The sequence below is a fragment of the Bison bison genome, unplaced genomic scaffold (genome assembly GCF_000754665.1).
Source record: "Bison bison bison isolate TAMUID 2011002044 unplaced genomic scaffold, Bison_UMD1.0 scf7180017864373, whole genome shotgun sequence".
NCBI classification, from domain to species: domain Eukaryota; kingdom Metazoa; phylum Chordata; class Mammalia; order Artiodactyla; family Bovidae; genus Bison; species Bison bison.
In genome coordinates, this window is record NW_011494945.1 from 4,320,035 (window position 1) to 4,341,084 (window position 21,050).

The 21,050-nt window shown below is 42.6% G+C and overlaps 1 protein-coding gene across 1 annotated transcript in view; it reads left to right on the top strand.

Moving 5' to 3' along the window:
- Nucleotides 1-21,050, top strand: part of TRAF3IP2 (TRAF3 interacting protein 2) — a 46,055-nt gene that overhangs the window by 13,970 nt on the left and 11,035 nt on the right. Inside the window, exons 3-6 of the mRNA XM_010856596.1 lie at nucleotides 9-638; nucleotides 13,013-13,205; nucleotides 16,643-16,821; nucleotides 18,995-19,083. Of these exons, the coding sequence (XP_010854898.1) occupies nucleotides 9-638; nucleotides 13,013-13,205; nucleotides 16,643-16,821; nucleotides 18,995-19,083 (1,091 nt within the window). The remainder of the gene's footprint in view (nucleotides 1-8; nucleotides 639-13,012; nucleotides 13,206-16,642; nucleotides 16,822-18,994; nucleotides 19,084-21,050) is intronic.

Here is a 21,050-nt window from a genome sequence, read left to right on the forward strand (position 1 = left end):
GGCTCCCCTGCCCCTGCAACTATCAAATCTCCAGCAGCCTGTGTCCCCGAGGGTCACCTGCCTGCGCGCCAAAGTCTTGGCAGAGAGTGAAGACAGCTTGTGGAGGAGACACATGGATCCCAGCAAAGACTTCACCTCAGGCTCCTGTGCAGCCGGAGAGCCTGAGACTCAGTCTGTGGCTGGAGCCCTCCCCCAGGAGCATCAGTTTTCCATTACGGAAAAACATAATCAATGGCTGGGATCTTGGCTTTCAGCAACTTCCCCTGACACTGGCCATGACTCTGACAAATCTGACCAAAGTGTACCTAATGCCTCAGCAGACCCCCAAAGTGGTAGCCAGGAGATGGTGCCCCGGCCTCTCAGGAACCGAGCAGCCCCAGACCCACCTACAATAGACACGGGGTATGATTCACAGCCGCAGGATGTCCTGGGCATCAGGCAACTGGAAAGGCCACTACCCCTCACCTCCGTGTGTTACCTCCAGGACCTCCCCAGACCTCTCAGATCCAGGGAGTTCCATCAGTGTGAACCTCAGAGATACCCAGCATGTGCACAGATGCTGCCCCCCGAGCCCTCCGTGCAAGCTCAGTGGAACTATCACTACTATTGTCCTGGAGACCCTGACCACCAGGTGCCATGTAAGTGAGTTGCTCTCCTCTGGATGTTGTGGCCCGGGTAACTGAGTAAACGGGAATCTCGCGTCAGTGTCTCCCATCGCTACACCAGCACAGGCAGGTCAGAAGGCAGGGAGGGCATTCTGCTTCCTATGGGGCCCTCCATGTGCGTTTGGATTTGCAAGGGGCTTTAGAAGAATGCTTTATCTTGGCCCAGAGCCCGTCTCACTTGGAACCTGCCTCTCTAGGAAACATTAAGAAGAAAACAGACTGCTCTCTAGGGTAGCTGAAGTGAAACTTACCTAGAGGCAGGGAGCCATCCCAAATGACTTCTAGAAAATTTTGTTGTCCAAATTCTTGGGCATTCTTTACATGCTTGTTCTCCACCTTAGATTTTTCAGAGAAAGAGGCCTTCAGTCAAAAAAATCAGAAGGTGCCCAGAATGTCATTGAGACTTCAAATTCATGGCATTACATGAAGGTCCCATCATTCCTGTATTTCTGTTGCTTAAAGCCCTTTGGAGGTTGAACCATCCACACCTACCCTATGATCTAGCCACACTCAAGGACTGGCAGCCCCCTAACATGTAGAGCTACTTCATAGACCCCTGCATTGTCCACGTTCTTCTCTCTACCTAGGATTTTTCCCCTTCTTGTATACATTTGAACCAGTTCTATATCTTTTAACTGTTTTCTCAAGTTCTAATGTGTATACTGTAAAGTTTGCCCTTCCTCATTCATTGAAGGGTAGTATATTTAGTGTATGCAGCCATCACTCAGAGAAGGCAATGGCAACCCACTCCAGTACTCTTGCCTGGAAAATCCCATGGATGGAGGAGCCTGGTAGGCTGCAGTCCATGGGGTCGCTAAGAGTCGGACATGACTGAGCGACTTCACTTTCACTTTTCACTTTCATGCACTGGAGAAGGAAATGGCAACCCACTCCAGTGTTCTTGCCTAGAGAATCCCAGGGACAGAGGAGCCTAGTGGGCTGCCATCTATGGGGTCGCACAGAGTCGGACACGACTGAAGCGACTTAGCAGCAGCAGCCATCACTATATATGTCTTTTAAGACTTAGCTCAGGTGTCCCTCTGACAGCTTCCCCAGATCACTCCCTTCTTCAGGCTCTCTGTCTCCTTATGCTCTGCCTGTTGGCACACCTAATGCCAGTATGGCATCTACTTTGGGCCTTTTTTACTTCTCTTGTCAGACTGTAAGCTTTTGCACATCAGCAACTTACGTATTTTCAATCCGTAATTCCCCAGCATTTAACACAGTGACCAATATATACAAGACTCTCAACAAATTATGTCCAATGAATGAATAAAATGCATCAGTACAGTAAGCATCTCTGAAAGTGATAAACTCTTAGACTGAGGTAAAAGGTCCATTACAGTTCTTGATGTCAAGTCTCCATGAGGCTGCTGGAAAATAGCAATAGGGCTTTACAGATGAAACACTGGCTGAGAGGCTGGGAGATGCAATATTTTTCTTAGCAAATAAATACCATACCAAAAACAGTTTGAAGAGTCTGACCAAATCTGATGCCTAGCTTTAAAATAAATTATGGAAATAATCACGAATCCTATAATCAATCACAATTTATTTATTTGTACATGTACCTTTAATATAAAGCTTCCTTTTCATAGTTTAAAAAAAGAAAATGTGAGGTAAAAGAATTTAACTTAGATGATGCCTGAAAGAAAACAGGGAAGAATGAATGAGTTAAGAGTGAGGGTAAGAGATGAGGCAGCAGCAGGGCTCTGGGAGAAAGAGCCCCTGAAATCTACAGCTGGGACTCTGGTGTTGGTGTTGGATGCTGGGCAGTCAGCTGACTGAAGCAAGAACATCACTGGTGCTCCGAGTGTTCAGGAACAGGGTGAGTGTGCTGACGAAGTTCCTTAAACATAAATCACTGAACCTTGGCAGGGTCAGGATTTGCATTTTTTTTCTCAATGATTCTTAGGTTAAAAAGGAATCCCACAATACTTTTTTTTTTTTTTAAGATTCTACTCTCTGCATTTAAAGGTAGTTTTTCTGATCATAATAGTAATATTTGTTCACTTTCAAAACTCAAATATTCCCAAAAGCCTAATTCATGTTTCTGTCACTCAAATATAATTCCTTATTGGGGTTTGACATATTTACTGGGTGTTTTTGCATGTATATATTTACTATGATATTAAAATAACTTCAGGATAATTTTCTAGCATTGTTTCAAAATGTTGCATAGTATTTCATCAGATGGATCTATCAAGTTGTTTTTAAGCTATTTTCTGTTGTTGGCTATTTTAGTTTCCCATTTCTGAGCCAATAAGCAATTATACGATACATCATGTACCCATGCTTTTATCTGCATTTCTGGTTAATTCCTTAATGTGTGGAAGTGTGAATGCTTCGTCAAGGGCTTTGTGATACCAAGTCTCAAGCAGTTGCCTTAAACCACTAACAAGAGAAAGCTTCACTGTGATAGACAGAGAAAGTGTGAACTATTATCATTTGAGGGTCCCAGGAAGATCTTCCCACTTGAAGATATTTTTCCTGTTGAACCCTGAAATGTCATCATTAGCAATCTAGTCCTTGGAGGTAAGCATTGCCCTCCCAGGGCAGGCTCTGTTAAAATGCAAACGCGCCCGCTGGGAACACTCTTAGACTCTAACACCTGCTTTCTTTATTCAGACTGCCTCCCCTTGTTCTCTGTATTATTTCCTTCTATTGACTTGGGGAGGAAAGGGGGGCCTTAGGATCCTGGGAGTGAAGACAAGCAATGAAAGGCAGAGAGGAGAAAACTGGGACAGGAGAAGGGACAAATTTACGGAAGGTGTATAAACAGCCAATAAGTGTATGAATCCAAGCTTCACACTGAATTTAAGAAATGCAAAATTTTTAAATATATATTTTTCCTAATCAGATACACAAAAATAAAAAGTATGGGACAATATCTAGTGTTAGTGGGATTATGGGAAAATGAACATTCCCATCTACTCTTGGTTTTTTTTTTTTAATATATTTTGTGATTTTATCTATTTATTTTTGGCTGTGCTGGGTCTTCGTTGCTATGCTAGGGCTTTTCTCTAGTTGCAGGAAGCAGAGACTAGTCTCTAGTTGCCGTGCTCGGACTTCTCATTGCAGTGGCTTCTCTTGTGGAGCACAGGTTCTAGGGCACTCAAGCTTCAGTAGTTGCAGCTCCCAGACTCTAGAGTACAGGCTCAATAGTCATGGCACACAGGCTTCGTTGCTCTGCGGCATGTGGGATCTTCCCAGATCTGGGATTGAACCTGTGTCTCCTGCATTAGCAGGCAGATTCTTTACTGAGCCACCAGGGAAGCCCCCATTTACTCTTGATAGGAGTATAAATTGGTACAGTTTTCCAGGAGGCAATTTCACTATCAAAATTTTAAACGTGTCCTATTTGGTCCAGCGTCTCACTTATAAGAATCTATTCTATAGACACATTCAATTAGCATGTAAAAATACATGAATGAGGACGTTTATTAAAGCACTGTTGCATTAGAGTAAGAATAAAAAATCTAAAATGCCTATCAATAAGGGGGAAATTATTATAAATAATTATCAAATTATGTTATGAAGGATATAAATTATTGTAAATAAGTTGTGATTTATTTATACAATAGACTATTAAGTCCCTGTTACTACACTCTGACATAAAAAAGATTAAAAAAGCATGCTATGTGGATCCCATAAGTGCTATTTTTTTAACTATATATGTTTAAAAATGGCTTGAGAAAGACTGGAAGATGGCCACAACCATTAACAGTGATCGTGAAGGGGAGGGGAATAAGGAATTAGGAGAGACAGGGAGATTTTTCTTCTAACTCTCTATACTTTTGTTAAATTTGTTATAGCAAACAGGCATAACTTTTATAAAAATTTTATAAAAAATGAGTAAAAGTTAAAAAGAAAAAGGAAATGAGAACATGTGGGCTCACCCTAAATCACCCCACATGTGCCTTGGCCCTGGCCTCCAGGGGCCTCTAATTACAGGGAAGAGGGTCAGGGTTGGGCTGGTTTTGCCTGGGAAAACCAGTGCTTATATTTTGTCCTCAGGGCACTGCAAACCCAGAATATTTCTGAAGCCTCTGATAGCAATGGCTCCCAAGAAGGTTGCTATGAGGATTAAATGAGATAATGTATTAAAGACACTAGGAAAGTGGCTGGCTTGTAGTAAGCTATCAAAAACTAGCAGCTTTTAGTTATTATTGCTATTATTTAAATAGAGCCTGCAGCCCAGCCCTGTAGAGTGCCCCTCTGCTTCTAGATCCCTCTTGCTGGCACAGATTTTAAGCATTCAAAGCAGGTGTACAAATGCTTAGTTTTGTGTCAGGGCTATCACTGCACTTAATTGCCAACAGAACCGCTTCAAAAGAGCTGTTCACCTAAGCAATGCTCTTGCAGTTGGAAACCATGGCTACATGATTCTACTTGGCTTTAGAAGATCATTACTTCCTCATCTGTTAGAGAAAATATAAATAAATGCTCATCATGCAAATGGCACAGCTTTGCCCCTGCAAGTTAAAGCACAAATGGTTACTGGTCACTCCTTTCATGTAAAAAAAAGTTATCAAAGTAGGTGAAAACAAAAGGTGGAAAAATCTATTTCTTTCCTTCACCATCATCCCCCAGAGAAGTCAGCCTCTTACTGCCTCAAAATCCTTCCTCTGAAGGTCACCAGAATGGAGGTCATGGCTCTGCAATCAAATAAAACCCTCGACACAAATAAATTGGAAAAAAAAAAAAAAAAGAATATATTAAGTCTAAAGTGCTCTTATCTTACTGTAAAATTCTTGCTTTCTATACCAGAGACTGAATAAAATAAACCTGTGGACACATGCCCACTATTGTTCATATAGACCCCCAAACATGATTATTTGTGTGCTAGAATGCATGCACAGTTAAAAGTAAGGAAAAAACAAAGCAGATGGAAGAGATGATAAAGAAAGGCAGTCCCTTTCAGGAACTACAGCTGTTTACAGCTGGGGGAGTTCCTGTAACAGTTTATGTTGGCCATCTTGTCTTCCTGGCTAAACTAATTGTGTTATATCATCATGTTTTTTTTGACAACTTGAAAATCACATTTTACTTTCTCCCTCATAAATTCTTTTAATATCATTCTTAATAAGGAAGAAAAATGTTGAATGTTTTGACTGATAAGTGGAAAACCTCATTTAGGATTTGGTTTACAAATTCCAAGTGGTCAAAGCCCAGTAACACGAAGACCGTGTGTAAGCCAAGCCAAGAGGATCATAAGATTGACGAGCAACATACAGTTCTGGGCACCCATGCATGATTGTGCAAGATTTGTATTTTTGTTCTGTGATGAACACTGCGTCAGAATGTAGGAGTTACTCTGCTAACAAATCACTTGTCCATCACATCCCCCACCACCTTCTAGACTCCATCTTCTTGATGGAATTCTAGGCACGGAGCACAAGTCTCTGGGGGAGATATCTTGGGGAGTGGTTCTTAAGTCTATCGTGTAGGTGGCTGCTGGCTTGCATGTCTCCTACTTGTACACTAACGAGTGTGGGTTTATATTTCAAAACAGACATCCACAGACAAACAGATTTTCTCTTTCTCTCCTAATTTATTTTGAGCAGCTCAGGAGAACTATAGCCTGTTTATCTCTAGTCATTGCATGCTTAGCCATAGAAATTCAGTAATATTTGTTGAATGAATAAAAAGAAATCTGTTCCCTACTTCCTAGAAAAAGAAGTGATTCCCTAATTATGAGTAGAGGCTTTGTGATCTCAAGCCTTTGAAAGGCTATCTCTTTGCTTGTCTTATGGGAGGGCAGAGGAAAGAAAGGAGGTCACTTGGATTTAGAAACAGACCTGCTCATTTGTTCATCAATTTATCCAAATATTTGCCCAGTTCTATGCTAGGCACTGGGTGTACAGTAGTGAATACAACACCCTGTCTTTGTGGAGTTCATAGCCTACTGGAGATAAGTCTACTGATAAGTAGAAATCAGCAAACAAAATAACAAAGAGTACATGTTATAAAGAAAATAGCCAGGTGTTAGAGGAAGCATTAACAGCATGGTGAGAGGAGGCCTCTTTGAGGAGGACACTGCTGCTGCTGCTGCTAAGTCGCTTTAGTCGTTTCTGACTCTGTGCGACCCCATAGACGGCAGCCCACCAGGCTCCCCGGTCCCTGGGATTCTCCAGGCAAGAACACTGGAGTGGGTTGCCATTTCCTTCTCCAATGCAGGAAAGTGAAAAGTGAAAGTGAAGTCACTCAGTCGTGTCCGACTCTAGCGACCCCATGGACTGCAGCCTACCAGGCTCCTCCATCCATGGGATTTTCTAGGCAAAAGTACTGGAATGGGGTGCCATTGCCTTCTCCAGAGGAGGACACATTTGAGCTGAAATCTAAAAGACGAGAAGGTCCAGGAAGCAAGGACTTTAGTATTGTTAATGTACTGAAAGCAAGTGAGTGGAGATACAGCAGAGTGAGCAGTGAGAGAATGATATGCTAGAAAATGAAGGAGGCAAGGACTGTGATATGGAATTTGGATTTTTTACTCAGTTTAACTTCATCTTCAGGAAAGCAAAAAATTGAACTCTGTAATCCTGAACAAGGAACTTAGAACAGTACTTGGCATGTAACAAGTACTCAGTAAATATTAGCCATTATTACATATACCGTACCCAACTAGACTAGCAAGCCTTGATCAAAATAGCAGAAGGAAACTATCAAAACTTGAGCAATGAAAAGACGTTCATTTATCTGAAAATGTAAATTTTATTTCGCGACTTCTTCACACAACCAGCCAAATTCCAGTGGAACCAGTCAAGTTCCACTAAGGAAATCTTCTTTCTTTGTTTTAAACAATCAAAAGACAGCATAGAGAACTCTTTTGTCAGTACCCTAATTTTAAAATTGAGGTGGATCATTTTCATCTGCTCATATAAACCATTGTAAGCTTTTATCACAGGTGGCCATTTCAGAAACAAGAGTCACAGCTAATCAAACACTTAGTCCTCATGCCTTAGTGATTTTAATGATATGATTTGTTGCTATGAGACAAAAACATGTTGTGCGAGAAATAATCTGTTCAAAATCATATGACCTTGCTTCAAAGGCTTTTGATTAACAGCACTAACATACACTTTCTGGAAAAGAAACAAACCCTATGATTAGAGCTTGGTAGTCCTTTTAAAGCAAATAAAACCTTATTAGCCATTTATTAATGGACATGGGAAGCAAGAATGGCTCCAAGCATTAAAAACTTTCAAGGCCACTAGCAAAGTTGCTCTTCTTTCACCTTTTCTTTCTTCTTCCTACCTCCAAAGGAGACACTGAAAAATATCCCAGATGGAGAGCAGATGAGAAATAGACTCCCTAGAAGACCCAAGACCTAGCAGGCAGATTGTGCCCTCCCACATGGCTTTGCTTGTGCGTATCTATCAAGTTGACTTTGTAACTTTCAGTCTTCATTCACAGATTGAGCATCCCTCAGGTATTGGCACTGTGCTTTGAGGTATGGTGGCAAACAGACACAGTGCATGCTTTTACAAAGCTTGGAGTCCAGTAGGCAAGGCAGGCAAGAAGTTGACAAGTAGGAGTCATGCTTACTTACGCAAACATGAAAAGTGCTAGGAAGAAAGTAAAGTGATGAGATGGGATAAGTAACTGGTGAACAGATGATATCTGAGCTGAGCCCTGAATGTCAAGAAGTTGATCTGTAAAGATACAGGGCAAAACACTCTGAGCAGAGGGGATGGCAGACTCAGGCTCCCAGAGGTGGGGACCAGCTTGGCATTCAAGATGAAGAAAGACAGCCAGGGTAGCTAGGGCTTGCTGAACTTTTGAGAGTGTGCTGCTGCTGCTGCTGCTGCTAAGTCGCTTCAGTCATGTCCGACTCTGTGAGACCCCAGAGACGGCAGCCCACCAGGCTCCCCCGTCCCTGGGATTCTCCAGGCAAGAACACTGGAGTGGGTTGCCATTTCCTTCTCCAATGCAGGAAAGTGAAAAGTGAAAGTGAAGTCACTCAGTCGTGTCCGACTCTAGCGACCCCATGGACTGCAGCCTACCAGGCTCCTCTGTGTAGTAGGAGATAAAATCAAGAAGGGCAGGGACCCCATTCATGCAAGGTGGATTTTAAATGCAATAGGAAATCTCTGGAAGGCTGTATCTATAGCTAGCTTTGTAAAGGGTCTATCCATACAAGACTCACCTAAAAACATGGCTGCTGCTGCTACTGCTAAGTCGCTTCAGTCGTGTCCGACCCTGTGCAACCCCATAGACGGTAGCCAACCAGGCTCCCCTGTCCCTGGGCTAGCTCTTGCCTAATGACCTGATGGCAATGGCACTTTTTGGTCTGTTCTAGCTGGGAAAGGGCCTTTCCTGGTGGCTCAGTGGTAAAGAATCCCCCTGCCAATGCAGGAGACATGGGTTCAATTCCTGGGTCAGGAAGATCCCCTGGAGAAACGAATGGCAACCCACTGCAGTATTCTTGTCTGGGAAGTCTGTGGACAGAGAAGCCTAGAGGGCTATAGTCCATGAGGTTTCAAAGAGTCAGACAAGACTTAGTGACTGAACAACTGGGGAAAAGAGCACCAAGAGAGACCAGTCCTATAGCCCTGAAACTCCAGCTGGTGAGGTGGACCCCTTGGAAATTATCTGACCTGACCCAGGATGGCCATAAAAACAAAACTTTGTTTTATCTTGTTCTAGATCATAGGGGTCTCTGTGGTCCTGTCTCCCCATTCTTAGAGATGCTATCCAAGCCCTGGTCTTTGTCAGCCAGTGGGTAGGCACAGGCATATCCTTTTATCCCCCTCCCCTTCCTTAAGCTCCAGATATCATGACCAGGCCTAAGCAAGAGCAGGGCAAAGGTCATGGTCAGGGCCTCAAGACAAGCTCTGTTCAGAGGGATGTGGTCAGTTTTGCCAGAGGAAGCATGACCTGGTGTCATGGGTCAAAGCAGACAATAGACTAAATCCAGGGAATCTGACCAAGCTTGAAAGACTGGCTGGGGCACATTTCCAGGGTCACCCAGTCAAGTTTCCTGAGCCCACACCGTGGGGACACGGTAGTGGCCACACTAATGAACATACATATTATTAGTCTTCTGTACTTGAGGCCATATTCCTCTAGACGGTTCTTGACTACTTAGCAAACCAAGAATAAAAATCTTAACCACAGTCTCACCCTCCATATCCTGGTGCTGCCGACCTGCTTCTTCTGTTATTTCTTGCTCGCTTGCAAGTTTTCTTTCACCCTACTTCCCTGCAAGTATCCTACCTACACGACAGGCAAATTGGGCATTACTTTTATAATCAGAAGAAGAATAAAGACCAGTAAAGACCTTTTGAGTATCAAGGTTCCTTCTTGCCTTAACTAGCTATGCCTGCTTGATCATCCAAGTTCTTACTTGGGCAGAGGTGGCAATACTTGGATCCCCAGGATGTGCTCATGGGGTGATCCACGTGGCTCTTTTTGCAGGGTTATACGTGCCTCTCTCCAGTCCTTCTACAGGCTGAGCTCACCCCAATGTGCATCCAGCCTCTCAGACTTCCCACACTCGAGCCCCGTTGGATCTGGACAGTCCCCTCAGAGCCTTCCTCTCCCACCCTTCCTGGGTTCCTTGCATCCCTCCTCTGGCCCTCACTTCTCTTCTCTCACCGGGTCAGGCTGGTTGCCTTTAATCCTTTGGGACTCTGTTATTCCTATGCCTGGCTGGGGTTAACTTTCTCCCAGGTTAGAAATTCATATAAGTTGATGCGAGGACTGGCTTTGCTCTAAGACCTGCCCTCTTCTAACTGCCTGGTCCCAAGTACTCATGGCCTTTGGCAAGAGGGGACTGAGACAGTTGTGAGGTGTTGCCAGCTGCTTGGCTACTTCCCCGGGATATGAGCCAAGTTTTCATTCATTTACTTCTTCCTAAGAGGGATTGAAAAGCTGACTTGAAACTCAACATCCAAAAAACAAGGATCATGGCATTCATTCCCATAACTTTGTGGCAAATAGAAGGGGGAAAAGTGGAAGCAGTGACATATTTTTTTTTCCCCTTGGGCTCCAAAATCATTGCAGTTGGTCACTATAGTCATGAAATTAAAAGACACTGTTCCTTGGAAGGAAAGCTATGACAAACCTAGATAGCACATTAAAAAGCAGAGCGGGAAGATTTGGGAGAATGGCATTGAAACATGTAAAATATCATGTATGAAATGAGTTGCCAGTCCAGGTTCGATGCATGATACTGGATGCTTGGGACTAGTGCACTGGGATGACCCAGAGGGAGGGTATGGGGAGGGAGGAGGGAGGAGGGTTCAGGATGGGGAACACATGTATACCTGTGGCGGATTCATTTTGATATTTGGCAAAACTAATACAATTATGTAAAGTTTAAAAATAAAATAAAATTAAAAAAAAAAAAAAGCAGAGACATCACTTTGTCAACCAAGGTCCATCTAGTCGAAGCTATGGTTTTTCAAGAAGTCCCATACCAGTGTGAGAGTTGGACCACTAAGAAGGCTGAGTGCCGAAGAATTGATGCTTTCAATTTGTGGTGCTGGAGGAGACTCTTGAGGGTCCCTTATATGCAGAGTACATCATGAGAAACGCTGGGCTGGATGAAGCACAAGCTGGAATCAAGATTGCCAGGAGAAATATAAAAAACCTCAGATATGCAGATGACACCACCCTTATGGCAGAAAGTGAAGAAGAAATAAAGAACCTCTTGATGAAAGTGAAAGAGGAGAGTGAAAATGTTGGCTTAAAGCTCAACTTTCAGAAAAGTAAGATCATGGCATCCAGCCCCATTACTTCATGGTAAATAGATGGGGAAACAGTGGAAATAGTGGCTGACTTTATTTTGGGGGGCTCCAAAATCACTGCAGATGGTGATTGCAGCCATGGAATTAAAAGACACTTACTCCTTGGAAGGAAAGTTATGACCAACCTGGACAGCATATTAAAAAGCAGAGACATTACTTTGTCAACAAACGTCTGTCTAGTCAAGGCTATGGTTTTTCCAGTGGTCATGTATGGATGTCAAAGTTGGACTCTAAAGAGGGCTGAGTGCAGAAGAATTGATGCTTTTGAACTGTGGTGTTGAAGAAGACTCTTGAGAGTCCCTTGGACTGCAAGGAGATCCAACCAGTCCATCCTAAGGGAAATTGGTCCTGGGTGTTCATTGTAAGGACTGATGTTAAAACTGAAACTCCAGTATTTTGGCCACCTGATGTGAAGAGCTGACTCATTTGAAAAGACCCTAATGTTGGGAAAGATTGAAGGCAGGAGGAGAAGGGGACAACAGAGGATGAGATGGTTAGATGGCATCACTGACTCAATGGACATGAGTTTGGGTAAATTCTGGGAGTTGGTGATTGGCAGAGAGGCCTGGCGTGCTGTGATTCATGGGGTCGCAAAGAGTCGGACACGACTGAACAACTGAACTGAACTGAACTGGACAGCAAGGAGATCAAACCAGTCAATCCTAAAGGAAATCAATCCTGAATATTCACTGGAAGCACTGATACTGAAGCTAAAGTTCCAATACTTTGGCCACCTGATGCAAAGAGCCGACTCATTGGAAAAGACCCTGATGCTGGGAAAGACTGAAGGAGAAAGGAGAAGGAGGCAGCAGAGGATGAGTTGGTAGATAACATCACCGACTCAATGGGCATGAATCTGAGCAAACTCTGGGAGATGGTAGAGGACAGAGGAGCCTGGCATGCTACAGTCCATGGGGTCACAAAGAGTCAAACACGACTTAACAACTGAACAGCAGCAAAGAAGGACTGGTGTGTGTGTTGGGGGGTGGGTGGGTGTGGGTGTGTGTGTCCAGGGAGGGAAATGAACAAGTAGTGATTCTGTAGCTATCATGAGGATAATTTCTCCTAGCCTTGGGTTTTAAAACTTGGGGAATTATGGTAGGAATCGTGGTGATCTGGACCCCTTGGAGTGTATGTGGCCTGACCCAGGAAGGCTGTAATAGCAAAACCTGGTGGTAGAGCTCATCCTAGACCAAAGGGTTCTCTGTGGTGCTACCTCCCCATTCTTAAAGATGCCCTCCAAATCCTCGTCCTTATCAGCTGTGGGGCTGGAATCAGCTCAGTTTGGATTGTTTTAAGCATCTAATTTAAATAGGGGCCTATGTTGAGCTCTGTGTTTCCAATTTAAAACATTAAACTCGTGATTTCACAGATGTTTTTGTTTATAAAAACAATAAAGACAATGACTCAGTTTAATGAAAACTATCAAGTAAATAATAGTACAGAAATGTGGCAAACATCTCGGAGGTGGTAAATGATATATGGAACCCTCAGTTGGTATAAACACAGAAATTTGCACTGAGCTTACCTCTCCTTTCATGCAAAGGAGCCACAGTCAGTCTTCCCTGTTTTCTTTGCTGTCTTCACCTACAGATGGCCGTAACTACCCTCGAGCAGCCTATCAGCAAGTGATCCAGCCAGCTCTACCTGGGCAGGCCCCACCTGGAGCCCATGTGAGGGGCCTGCACCCTGTGCAGAAGGTCATCCTGAGTTGTCCCAGCCCCTGGGACCAAGAGGAGAGACCTCCACAGAGAAACTACTCTCCCCCAGGTCTCCCCAGGTATCAGTAAGTACAACTGATGGGGCCAAATTTCAGACAATATTAACATGAAAAAGAATGACACCAATGCAATCAATATGCATCAGAACTCTATTCCTTTGCCACGCAGGCTGGTGACCAAGTCACACAGTTGAACACCCCACACAGACTTTTCAGGTCAGGAGGAAACGGAAGCTGTGTGATAAGAATCTCTTCACCAGATACATGAAGACCTTGAAGGAAAGGCTCTTAAGATGCTAAGTCACACCTTTTACTTCCAGATCTCTTGGCCTTTTGGATCAAAAAATAGGTTTTCATTTTCACTATGACTGACTTTCAAGGCTACAAAATTCTTTTTTATATCCCTAGTCTCTACACCTGTTTAAGTCCATTTCTTACTTTGAAATTTTAAATTCAATTGGTTCTCAATAGAAATTTAAAACAACTGTTATTTTGTAATAAAAGCATTCACTCATGTTTAACACCATTATTAGGTCTTTCCAATATTTCTTCCAGAAAAATAATTTTGGCTTTTCTTGACTTTTATTGTCTAATCTTTTAATCATATTTCTATTCATTGTTCTTTTTTGACTCCTCAAGTTTTTTGGGTTTTTTTTGTTTTTTTTCTCTTCATTTATAGATCTAAAATATACAGGGAAAACTCATGTAAATGGAGCTTCCTAATTTATGACAAAATTGGAAAGAGAGTAGATAAAACATTTGCTCTTGCTCAAGCACAACTTTTATCTATCATTCAAAGTAAATCTATATTCCATTTTGAGAACGGAATGAGATATGAACCTCTTATTGAAGCAGTTTTTTTTCAGAAATGGAGAAATAGGTAATCAGCTCAAAAAGTGTATTGAAAAAAAGGCCTACTCTATTTACAATGGCAAATAAGGTGCCTTTCCTCTTCACTCAAAAGCCAATAACCCTCAGATTTTCTTTGCAGACAGATGCCTTATTTTTTTTTTACAAAAAAAATAGAATGGAATTTAAGTAATGGAATTAAGTAGTGAGTTTATAGTCAGATCAGCACTCTTGCAGAAAGCAATCTAAAATTCCAAGAAAACAAAATTTAAGCATCTCTATGTGTAGTGTTGAATAGGAGAAGCAATAGTAATTTTTTAAATGAACTTTTATTTTGAAATAATTTTGGATTTATTTATTGTAAAATAGTACAGAGCAATTGCTTTTATAACATCAATTAAAGCCTACTATGGTCTCCAAGGATTTATCATTTTAAGATAATGAAAAGTAAGTTCAGGTAATGAGATTAATTCTCTTCTTACTGATCTTTGGAAGGAGAACCTTAATACAGAAAGATTACTCTGTCATTACTCTCCATTATATTGTTTATATATGAAAGTTTTTTTAATAGTATCAAGGCCTTAAGATTTTTTTTTTCAAATGAGCATGCATGCATGAAGTCACTTCAGTCGTGTCTGACTCTTTTTGACCCTGTGGACTGTAGCCCTCCAGGCTCCTCTGTCCATGGGATTCTCCAAGCAAGAATACGGGAGTGGGTTACCAAGGTGCGTTCTTTACCACTAGCGCCACCTGGGAAGCTTTGTCAAATGAGCAATCATCTTTTGTAAACAACTAACTTTGGGTACAAAGGCACTAATGCAAAAAGAATATGGAATTGGATCCCCATTAGATGAAGGCATATTGTGTAGAAATTTTTTCTATAATAATATAAAATAAAAATAACTTCCTCAAACACCACAATTAGAAATGTATTAATAGCATAGTTGAGATTTTGTATAATTTTAAATCTTGTTACATAGGACTTTCAGAATTTTTTGATTACTCTTTTGGGTAAAAATATGAAAGCAGAAGCAATAATCCACTAAAACTAGGCCTATACACATAGATATTACATTCAAAACTTTTTTTTAATTTATAATATAAAACAATTGCAAACACATAACAAGTAACATTCCTGTTCCCGCTACCTAGATTTTTTAAAATGTTAACAATGCCACATTTACTTCATATTTTTTTGAAGAAATAAAATATTATAGATACAGTTTTAGTCCCCCTAGCAGTTAGAATTCAGTTACAGAAAACAGAAACAACTCTAGCTGTTGTAAACAGAAGGGATTTAATATAAGGAACTGGGTGCTTATGACATTGGAGGCTGGAGGTTTTAGGTTGGGCTTCCAGGAATGGTCCCCGGGCAACATCACAGAACTGGGGAACAGAGGGGCTGCTTCCTCTGGCCTGGTCAGAGAGGCAGAGGGCCAGAAAGCCACCACAGGGCTCTCCAATCTAGGCCACGCTGCCAGCACCAACCAGAATCAGGAAACTGCCACTGCAGCTATTGGAAACATTCCGTGCCTACCAGATCTGCACTGGCAAAATACCGATGCCCATGCCCTTCCCTTGAAGCTGTACCGGAACACTGGGAGGCCTCCTCAGCACCCCATGACAGCACTTAGCAACAGAAACCACAGAAGTGGCAGAAGCATGGCTTACATGTCCTTCTACCTTCCAAATCTCACACAAGTGCACCTGATCTTTCTTCTCAGCAGACTGTTCATAGGAATACTGGTGACCAAAATAATAATAAAGACGCCATATGATAATGTGGTAGACATGTCTTTAGTAGATCTTCAAAATTGGATGTTCATTTGTGAAATATTAGCAGCATAGATACTTTTTTTTTTCGGCTGTGCCATGCAGCATGAGGAATTTTAGCTCCTGGACCAGGGATCAAATCTGTGCCCCATAGAGTGGAAGCAAGGAGTCTTAACCACTGGGCCAGCAAAGAGACCCCACAACATAGATACTTTTAAACCTACATGGTCTTTTCTATCTTTTAATACATAAATAAATGTTATCTGTTGTTGTTGTGTTAATTGTGACTCTTTGAGACCCCAGGACTATATAGCCCACCAGGCTCTTCTGTTGATGGAATTCTCCAGGCAAGATTATTGAAGTGGGTAGCCATTCCCTTCTCCAGGGGATCTTCCAGACCCAGGGAGTGAACCCATACCTCCTGCATTGCAAGCAAATTCTTTATTGTCGGAGCCACCAGGGAAGCCCAAATGTTATCTATTATGAGCTTAAAGTTCTGTCGTTTTATCTGAATGCCTAAACATCAAACCTTCTATGTCACCCATTATATTACTTTGTTTTGTTGGTGGTCTTGTCTGATCTGAACATAAGAATCATCTTCCCCATTATACAGTCCTTAAATTCAGAAATCAAATCCTGCTTCCCTCTTTGACCCCAAGCACAGGCCCTTACAATGCCAGCTGGCTGAACTGCTTACTGACAAAAAGTCTGAGGAAAAAAAAAAACAAAACACCAAACCTTTGTCCTTCTGGCTCAGAAAAGAAATGGAGGCAGAAGAAAGATAGCTCACTGGTATTACCCACAGTCATTAAAGGCTTTCTGTCCCTCTAGGTTTGCCTTTATGCAACATGAACATTTACTGTGAATGTATTCCTTTCCAGGGATCAGCTGTATAACCAGCCACCTAATAGAGGTGGTGCTCCTGAGGGGTCCTTGGAGTGTCCTGCCGAGCTGAGGCCACAGGATCCCCAGGCTCCATCGCCAGCTGCTGTCCCCAGACCCCCGAGTCACCCTCTAGCCAGAGGAACTCTGAAAACAAGCAATTTGCCAGAAGAATTGCGTAAGTTGTTTGCAATGTGGTTTTTTCCTCCTTCTTGGTCACGTCTTACACTTTGAGAGTACTTGATGATTCTTCATCTATAATCTTGGATATTTCTCACATACTCCACAGTGAAATGAAATATCCTTTTTTGCTTTTTGTTTAAAAACTAACCAGGATTTTGTGTGAGTGTTTGTAGTGATTCTGACACCACCTGCAATACTCCCAAAGTGCTTACCACTAGATTTTCTACAACTGTACTGCAACAACAAATAACCCCCATGCTTTCTCCCTCTTCTAAATGATTCTCTTGAGTGGACTTGTCCCTGGATAAATTGATTGGATGTCCATGTGGTATTGGCCAGGGACCTAGTGTCTCACCATAAATTAGCAGCAGCCTTCAAGAACGAGGTCATTTCCTGTAGGAATGAGCAATCGTGTTTGGAAAAACCAGTCTCACATTCTCCATGCTGCTGTACAACCAAATGCAAACTAAGCCTTTTATTTAAAGAAACATTCGACTAAGTGTCAGGTGATGATGCTTTTTCCACATTTTGCAGCCAGAACCAGAAATGTTGAAATATCACCAAAATGTTCTCATATGAAGGTCAGTCAGGACTGTAAGTTCCAGAAATCTTAAGAAAACAGTCACCCCTTATGAAATTGTTATATTCTGTTGTGCTTGCCATAATTCCAATAAGCCCTTTCCAAATCTAGGTACTGCTTTGAACTAAACTTAAAATTAAGCCCTTTGCATTTGTTAATTCCAACTGGGGAATCAATATTCTTTAGTCATTTAAGGCTCTGAAAGATTTCTATGACAATTGTTTTTTATTTAAAAAATTTTGTTTTAATCTTAAAATCTTTTACATTTAAATTTTGAACATTTCTGGAGAACAGATAATGTTGGGATATAGTCTGGATATCAGTGTATAGAGCGTATTAATTTTACCATAACCTATAAAGGGAGTCCTAAAATTCTTACAGAGGAATTGGTTGAATATTACGTGTCGAGAATAAAATATATTGAGTGCCATCAATATGCCTGGCTGCTTAAATGAGTCAATATGACCACTGAACATCCTCTCATTTGAGAGAGGTGCTTCAAAAACAAGAGCCTAGGTCCCCTGGAGGACGGAATGGCTACTCACTCCAGTATTCTTACCTGGAGAATTCCATGAGTACAGGAGCCTGGTGTGCTACAGTGCATGGGGTTGCAAAGAGTTGGACACGACTGAGCAACTAATACTTTCAAGCGTAGTAAGTGGGTTCCCTCCAACCCCGCCCCCACTGTCTTCTCCACCCTCTGCCCCAGAGCTTCTTGAGATGTAGCCAGTTGATTTCAGACTAAATGCCAACAGAGAGAGATTATTCATCTACTACATTAACACGCTAGCCAGATAATTTACCCAAGACATTAGCCTGGGAGAACACTGGTTCTTATCCTGACTGGGTTAAGCTTGTGGGCACAATGCCATCTGCAGCTCTAGACTGACTCATGGACAAGTAAGGGAGTCAGTGATGCTGGACTGCCCAGAGGCAGGGTCTCTGCTTCAAGCTACTGAAGTTCTTAATAACATTTCTGAGCTGCCCTTTAGTCTACTCTAACTTCCTTGCCAGTCCCCGACCAATAAGTAGTGAGGGGAAGAAGGTGGTGGAGAACCACTTTCTCCCTCCCCTCACTTGCTCTCATCAAGTTCAGGGTAGCAGAGAGCATCACATCATGAGATCAAAAGAGGACACGGCTGGGTGGCCTCTTAGCAGGGCTCAACTTCCAGGCCTGCTGTGAGAGTATTTTCTTGGGCACAGTGCCAAGTGTGTCTCATATACCCGGGGTGGCCTAACCTTAAGGCCCCGCAGATTCTGGATGGCGGATTTTTTGTTGTTGTTGTTAATGCATCATGTGGTTTTTCAGAAGACCTCCTCTGCTTCTCTCAGCCTGCCAGCACTCTCTCTGACGCACCCTGAGCAGTCTGCACACCCTGGGATGGACCCCCTGCCCCTTTGGGCCTGTAGATCTATGTCTGAGGACAGTTCACTCTGCTGCAGACATAAGCCCTGAGACCGCCCCCTCATTCTGAGGAGTCCCTTCAGTGTTCTAAAAGGCCAAAAGACACTGCATGCGATTTGCAAGTGTTGTTTAGAGTGGAATGATTTGACTAGTTTCTAATAATTGACAAAAATCTCTCTTTAGGGAAAGTCTTTATCACTTATTCTATGGACACAGCCATGGAGGTGGTAAAATTCGTGAACTTTTTGTTGGTAAACGGCTTCCAAACTGCGGTAAGTATTTTATCCAAAGAGAAGACTAAACAATTAAAGTGAGTATAATGAAAACAAAAAAAATAAGAGAAACGTGTCAAAAGTTGTTGATGGCTTAAACTCTATTATTTGATTTATGTGATCATGACCCAAATGCTTATGGGTTTAGGTAATTGTTTTCTAGAATTCAAACTATCCAAACTCTCCAACATGTTTTTCTTGCATGCCTTTTGAGTGACCCCAAGTGCCTCTGAGGACTTCCCTGGTGGCTCAGACAGCAAAGAATCTGCCTGCAATGCAGGAGGCCAGGGTTCAGTCCCTGGGATGGGAAGATCCCCCGGAGGAGGGCATGGCAACCCACTCCAGCATTCTTGCCTGGAGAATCCCATGGACAGAGGAGCCTGGTGGGCTACAGTCCATGGGGTCGCACAGAGTCGGACACAACAGAAGTAACTGAGCAGCAGCAACAAACAAGTGCCTCTGAACAGCTAGCACGGTGTTGATGCCCAGCATGCACGCAGCTGGTGCTCAGCCTAAAGGAAAGCCGGGCTCTCACTGCACTTGGCACCTTTGCCCTTCCTCACCAATCATGTCACTTTGGTTGTGCTTCTTGCGGTGCAGGAGGCTCACCAGGTCACCTGCTCATTTGACAAGATCCTTGCATTCTGCACTGGGTTGCATGGTTTGAGGTGGAAGCCCGGCAGCCTGGGGCCCCCCACCCCACTGTGCACAGCTGGCAGTCCAGCACCGACAATTCTGAACAGGGAGCCAGGTTCTGCAACCCAGGGCCGGGTTCTCAGTTGGTCTAGGCTAGTTCAGGAAGGTAGACACCCCAGCCCTGCAGTCCACTGTGATCGTAGGCCAAGAAATTTCAGGAAGCACACACTCTTCAAGTGCCCTGCAGTGCCTTGGAAAAGCACAGCTTACACCCATGTAAGTCTTCCTTAGGATAAATAGAATACCACAGGAGGCTACTCGGAGGACTGGCTTTCCTCAAACACTGATATCACTTCTCTTCCTTCCCCGAGGCCTCCTCTGTGTATTTAGTGACAGTGGATGCTAAAGAGTAGTGAAAAATTAAGGGAAATATCTACAAATACAAATGTTGAAGAATAAAGAAAGAATACTTAGTAACTAAATGTCCATTTTAAGGATTATTTAGCATTTCTAACAGGAGTTTTATTCAAATATTTCTTTAGTCTGTAATTATTTTTAAATGGAAGTATACGAAAATTTTTACAAGTATACACTCTACACCCCAACTTCATGACTATATAGATATATGAATATATACAGATCAGCATTTCAATTTCTCGTTTCTGGGATAAGAAACACTGGGGCAACTCATATAAAATCAAATTATAGGACATAAGGCCAACATTGTAGAAAAGATCTTATTTTAGTCCTTTCCACATAAGCATACTGATTGCCCCAGAGAAGAGGACAGGTTTTTATGACCTTAACAATTAGGGGCTGCTTAGGCCCAATTTAAATTTGCCCCTAAACCCTAATCCTCATCATTATGAAGTGAAAAGTGAAAGTGTGAGTTGTTCAGTCATGTCGGACTCTTTGTGACCCTGTGAACTATAACCCACCAAAGTCCTCTGGGAATGGAATTTTCCAGGCAAGAATACTGGAGTGGGTTGCCATTTCCTTCTCCAGGGCATCTTCCCAATCCAGGGATCGAACCCAGGTCTCCTGCATTGCAGGTGGATTCTTTACCATCCGAGCCACCAGGGAAGTCCTTAAAGCTTGTGGTAAAATCCCAGAGCCTCATCCTGGATAGCTAAGTTATTGTATCGCTACATCAAGATCCCCTTAGTGGATAAAAATTAATTTAATGGGTAATTTAATAAATGGATCATTTTCGAAGTTCTAGGTGAGTCGAGGAAACCCATAGAGAATGAATAGTGCGATATCCCAGGACTAGCAAAAGCAAGGAGAGTCTACCACCCTGAGGCCTAAAAAGGCAAGGGACCCGTGACTCC